At 36.5% G+C, this 6,357-nt stretch overlaps 1 protein-coding gene across 1 annotated transcript; it reads right to left on the reverse strand.

Annotated features, from left to right (window-relative positions):
• Positions 1-1,998: 1,998 nt before the first annotated feature.
• LOC310634953 (interferon kappa-like) lies at positions 1,999-2,664 on the reverse strand (the record flags this gene model as incomplete). Its single annotated transcript, XM_083353489.1, has 1 exon — positions 1,999-2,664. One exon carries the CDS (start codon positions 2,662-2,664, stop codon positions 1,999-2,001), a length of 666 nt encoding a protein of 221 aa, XP_083209615.1.
• Between the last annotated feature and the right edge of the window lie 3,693 nt (positions 2,665-6,357).

Below are 6,357 nucleotides of genomic sequence, written 5' to 3' on the forward strand. Positions count from 1 at the left end.
ACACCCCTACCTTGGATAGAGCATCTGTGGATTTCCTGCTGGTGTTGTATTGCCAGCTGCTGTATTGTATTGCCAGTGGTGAGAATACTAAGATTTGTAGTTGGTGAGAACAGAAAGGCCACAGGATTTTCAGCCATCAGCCCATTATCACTTGAAGCAAATTTTCCTTTCCTGCCAAGGGCATATGCTTGGGAGTGGCATAAGTATTACAAAGTGAAATGGTAAAATCACAAGGTTAATTCATGAAGCATCCTAAGCTAGAGAAGAGCTAAACTTATTTTCTATCTTTCCCCTTTGAGTCAGATGTGGAAAGAAGCCATATGGTGACGCTATGCTAATTATGGGGCTGACTGTACAAGATAATCCCCCACCGAGTGCTTTCTCTGTTAATTTTCCTATTGTTTCATCACACTTCCTCTTTTTCCCTTTGTTCAGATCTCTTCTAATCCTCACAGCTGTGCATCTTTCCACATTAGATTCAAAGCAGTGATTGCCGGTTTCATTTTCACTCTGCAGCTCTCTTGTTAGTCAGAGGAAATACCAGGAAGTGGCAAAATGAAAGAAGAAACTGCCAAATACACTCATGGAATCATCCTTTGTAATTTCTAACCTAACACAAGAACCATTCTTTAGCTGACTCATTTGCCTTTCGGGATTCCAAACAGGCTAAAATACGCACACACAAAAAGTGGTTTTCACTACTGTTAAAGTATCATGGGGATATGTGATAAAGAAGTTTCCATCTGCTTTACAAAACTAAGCTCTTAACTGGTTCATTCTTGCTGGGAGGTAAAGTGAAGTAAAGCAACAGAGCAGGACAAGACACAATAGAGCAGGGGGTCTTCAAACCTGGCCCTTTTATGACTTGTGGACTTCAACTCCCAGAATTCCTCAGCCAGCATGCCTGGCTGAGGATTTCTGGGAGTTGAAGTCCACAAATCATAAAAGGGCCAAGTTTGAAGACCCCTGCAATAGATGGAAACTAAGGAGAGAATCAGCCTAGAACTAAGGAGAAATCCCTTGACAGTGTGAACAATTAATCAGGAACAGCTTGCCTCCAGAAGCTCACTGGAGGTTTTTATGAAGAGACTGGACAGCCATTTGTCCAGAATGGTATAGGATCTCCTGCATGGACAGGGGATTGGACTAAAAAACCTCCACGGTCCCTTCCAACTCCTGCAAGTTAAACCCTAGCTCTGAATTCTGAATTATATCATTCATCAAACTAGTAGAAAATAGTGCCCACTGGAAAACTATACTAGAAGTCAAACTGTCCCCTACAGAAATGATGGAATTAAGATTTCCAGCATCCCTGCTAGTTTTTCCATCTCACCTGAAGCAATTGAGTTGTGTGTGTGGAATTCCTGGCTGAGGAATTCTGGGAGTTGAAGTCCACAAGTCATAAAAGCAGTGCTGGGATTCAAATATGTGAACAACCAGTTCTCTGTGTGGATGCCACTTCCGGAAGTCCATTTTGGGCCTGGGCAACAAAAAATGAGCTACCAGTTCTGCCGAAGTGGTGCAAACCGGCTGAATCCCACCACTGCATAAAAGGGCCATGTTTGAAGACCCCTACCCTATTCCATTTCAGACATATGTAAGACATGCTTGTATAAGCACATGCCTAGTTTTATTAAAATTTTGGTCATTCAACCTCATATATTTTGGATGACTAAAGATCTAAGCTTCACATCTTAAGAAATGAAAACTAGTGTGTTTCATAAGTTTTCGTGAAAGTTTAGATCATTTAACCTCATAACCTTGGAGAACTAAGTACCCAAGCTTCAAGTTTTAATTATTTTTTAAAATAAAAAATCATATAACCATATAAACCCTGCTGTCTTAAATGTGGACAGGTTGCCCAAACCCTGAATTTTGATCATGTCACCTGTAAAAATTAGCATAATGATAGCATTTATTTTGTTAAACAAATTACATGCTAGAGATACATGTGAAGCTTCTCCCCCCCCCTTTTTTTTTAGCTCAAAACAACCATTTTCAGAAATCAACAATAACTTTAGAGGGAATCTTTTGGATGTAGTGATTAATCAGTTCAAAACATTCCTTCATCTGGATCTGGACAATCTTCCAAGCACACAAATTGTAGTTCTTATTTTTCAAGAAGTCATGGAGCCTTTTGAAGTATCTTTTTACTCTCAACCTGGTCATCTGCAATTTTTTATTCCTTGGAGATGTGGTGGCTTGTTTCGTCTCTGAATTCTCACAAGTTTCCAGCATCTTAATCTGCTGATCCAATCCAATGCGGAAATCTTTTAAGAAGACTTTGTGCCAGACCAGTTCAGTACGACTACGTTGGAAGATGATGTCTATCTGTTGGAGGATTTCTTTAACAACTGTTTTTGCAATGTCCACCTGGGATTCATCATTCATATCAATCAATATTTTTTCAAATGAAAAATTTATGATGTCCTTCATACATTGTAGAGGAATGGTTGGTCTTATATTACTACTTAGAAGATTGAAGTTTACCTGGTTGGCTTTTAGTAGCTTCCCCTGAAGTTGGTTACAGTTCTGAGAAGAGATTCCACCAAAGGAGATTATCCATATGCAAATATAGAGACAGCAATTTTTCATAATCATGGTGAAGGTGAGATAGTAATTGCTGATTAGCTCTTTCAAAAGGTTTTCTGAGATCTGCTGCATTTTTCATTTAGTTGTGGTATTTATATCATCGGGGATAAAACCTCCCTACGGTTAGTAATGTCCACATAAATTTTGATAACTAACTACCTAGGTTCAACTAATGTATTATGTAACCTTCATTAAATTTTTGGTTATTTGACCTTAAATTTTGGAGGACAAATTACCTAAAGTTCAATTCCTAATAGGCATGAAGACTAGTATGATACATAAGCCTTCATCAAAGTTTAATTCATTTACGCTCATAACTTTGGAAGACTAAGCTTCAACGATTAATTGCAACAAGGATAAGTATGTTTCATAGGCTTTCATAAAAATTTGGGTCACTAAAACCTCATAAATTTTGGATGATTAAAGAATTAAGTTTCACAATAAAATAAAAACTGGAAAAGCTTTCATCAAAGTCCAGATCATTTAACCTCATAAGTTTGGAAGACTAACTACCTAAGCTTCAACTTTTAATTTTGCAATGAAGACTAGTACATTTCCTAAGCTGTCATGAAAATTTTGGTCATTCAATCTTATAAATTTTGGATGACTAAAATTTTGGATGACCTAAGTTTCAGCTGTTAATTGCAATGAACAATACAAAGTTGTATAAACTTTTATGCAGATTTTGGTCATTTGAACTCATAAATTTTGAATGACTAAAGTTTTGAATCACTTAAGATTCAACTGTTAATTGCCATGAACAATACATAGTTGTGTAAGCTTTTATGAAAATTTTGGTCATTCAGCCTTTTTTTGGAACTCTAAAATTTTTAACTGTTATTTGCAACAAAGAATAAAAAAAGTGTAAGCTTTTGTGAAAATTTTGGTCATTCAACCTCATAAACTTTGGATGACTAACTAGCTAACTTTCAACTATTAATGGCAATGAAAACTGGTAAGTTAGGTAAACTTTTATGAAAATTTTGGTCATTCAACCTCACAAATTTTGGATGACTAAAGTTTTGGATGACCTAAAGTTTCAACTGTTAATTGCACTGAACAATGCAAAATTGTATAAGCGTTTGTGAACATTTTGGTTATTCAGCCTCAAAGTTTGGATGACTAAAGAACTAAATTTCACATTTTAAGGAAATGAAAATTAGTATCTTAGCTAAGGCTTCATCAAAATGTAGCTCATTTAACTTAAAAATGTGGAAGACTAATCAACTGAATCTCAACTCTGATTTTCAGTGAAGACTAGCAAGCTGGGTAAGCTTTTGTGAAAAATTTGCTCATTCAACCTCATAAATTTTGGATGACTAAAGACCTAAGTTTGACATTTTCACACAATGAAAACTAGAATGTTACCTAAATAAGCATCTTATTTTAGATCATTTCACATCATAACTTTGGTAGACTACCTAAGTTTCATCTTTTAATTGCCATGAAGAATAGTATGTTTCATAAACTGTCATAAAAATTTTATGCATTCAATCTGATCAATTTTGGAGGGCAAACTACCTAAAATTCAACTCGTAATAAAAATGAAGTCTAGTACTAGTATGTTACGTAAATCTTCACCAAGGTTTAGATCATTTAACCTCATAACCTGGAAGACAAACTACCTAAGCTGTGAACTGCAATAAAGACTAGTATGCTTCATAAAGGTAAAAGTAAAGATTCCCCCGCACATGCGTGCTAGTCGTTTCTGACTCTAGGGGCCGGTGCTCATCTCTGTTTCAAAGCTGAAGAGCCAGCGCTTGTCCTAGGACGTCTCCGTGGTCATGTGGCCGACATGACTGGACGCCAAAGGCGCACGGAACGCTGTTACCTTCCCACCATAGTGGTCCCTATTTTTCTACTTGTATTTTTACGTGCTTTCAAACTGCTAGATTGGCAGAAGCTGGGAGGAGTAACAGGCACTCACTCTGTTACACGGCACTCGGGATTCGACCTGCCAAACTGCCGACCTTCTGATCGACAAGCTCAGCGTCCTAACCCACTGAGCCACCATGTCCCCTTCATGTTTCATAAGCTTTTATGAAAATTGTGGTCATTCAACCTCACTAATTTTGGATGACTAAAGACCTAACCTTCGTATTTTAAGGCAATTAAAACTGTACATTATGTAAGCTTTCATCAAAGTTTATTTCATTTAATCTGACAACATAGAATGTAGAACATGAAATAAAGGGACTGGGAGGAACCTTGGAGGTCTTCTAATCCAACCTCCTGTCTATCCTATTCTATTCCAGACAAATGGCTGCCCAGTCTCTCCTTGAATACCTCCAGTGATGAAGCACTGACTTCAGGCTTTATTAAGGAAAAAAAGAGTTACTTTTCACTTAATTATGTCTTAGTGAAATAGTTTCTAAAAACAGTTTAGACAGATTAGAATTTTTTTACCTGACAGGAGAGGGGAGAAGATAATAAACTTATGGAGTTTTCACCTTGATCTGCACTTATATCAAATGAAATGGGACAAAAGAAAAATACACACAAATATTAAAGTAATGGTCTCTCACTGTCCAGTCAGTCAATATAGAATTTTGCCAGATGTAGCTTGGCAGTCCCTTATCAAATAGCAGATAAGATGTTCTTGAGAGCTGGCCTTGAAAAGCCAACCTTTACAGCACTTTGGATGGAAAGCTGAACTCCCACTTTCTTTATCTTCAGAAGATCAGTCTTCTAAAAATAAATCATGTCAAGTAGTAGGTTTTGTCTACATGTTTCTTTTTTTAATGTGAGAGGGGAATGAAGAAGGTAAGAAGCCTTCCCCTTGATATCAAAAAGCTGATTGAAACCCAACGGGGGGGGGGGGGGGGGGAGAAAGACCCAGTCCATATACCTCTTCCTACAAAACACCCTGAAATGGAGCTAAATTAGAAGCAAGGGATTTAAATGTTTATAATAAAGAAAAGGTACTTTTCTTATAATTGTTTTTTTTTCAAGAAATGCATGCTGTTTTCTAAATAGTAGCCACTTCTCCAATTAGCACTTTTCACCTATATAAGTTTTTAAATAAAAATATTGAAGCAGAAAAGTGAAAGTCAAGAGATTGTGAGATTTAAAAGCCCAAAATCTGATACTCACAACTCGAAGACAAGTCTGGTTAACAAAGGCAAAGATTTATTGAGAAGAAAATTGAAAATAATAAAGAAAATAATAAAGAAAGCAAGGGTTTGCAAACGCGGCCTCTTAGACCCTTCCCAAATTGGATTGGGTTCAAAGAGCACGCTGAGCAAGTTTCAAAGTAGGCATTTTATACTCTTTCACGATACAGCCATTCCTAAGAAGCTTAAGTCATTCTTTGAAGTTGTTTCCTATTTCTAAAGGGGTCCTTCTGACCATTTCCATCTATCTGTTATGATCTTATCTAGATCTTATCTCGTTTACTTGTAATTTCCACCTTGGTTGTAATTGCCACCTTGGGCCAATGTTTCTGTCTCTCGGAAGCTTTTTAACATTTCAAAAGAACTTTGTTGATTACATTTGTGAGTTCTCTGTCTGAGCAGGAAATAGATAGCCCCACATCTTTGTGTTACATTTGATACAATTCATTGGTGTTACATTTTATACAATTTATAAAAGAATAACTTTTATTTATTTTCCTTTTTTGGGCTTTTAAATCTCACAGTTATCTTCACATTATAAACTGGAAAAAAAGTTTAATACTTCAATGTATAAATACAGAGACATTATTTAGCACTACAACGCATTCCAAAGAATCTTTCCAAGGAATAAACCTTGAAGCCCTCATCCAAC

The sequence above is a fragment of the Vipera ursinii genome, assembly GCF_947247035.1.
Source record: "Vipera ursinii genome assembly, chromosome: 2".
Lineage (NCBI taxonomy): Eukaryota > Metazoa > Chordata > Lepidosauria > Squamata > Viperidae > Vipera > Vipera ursinii.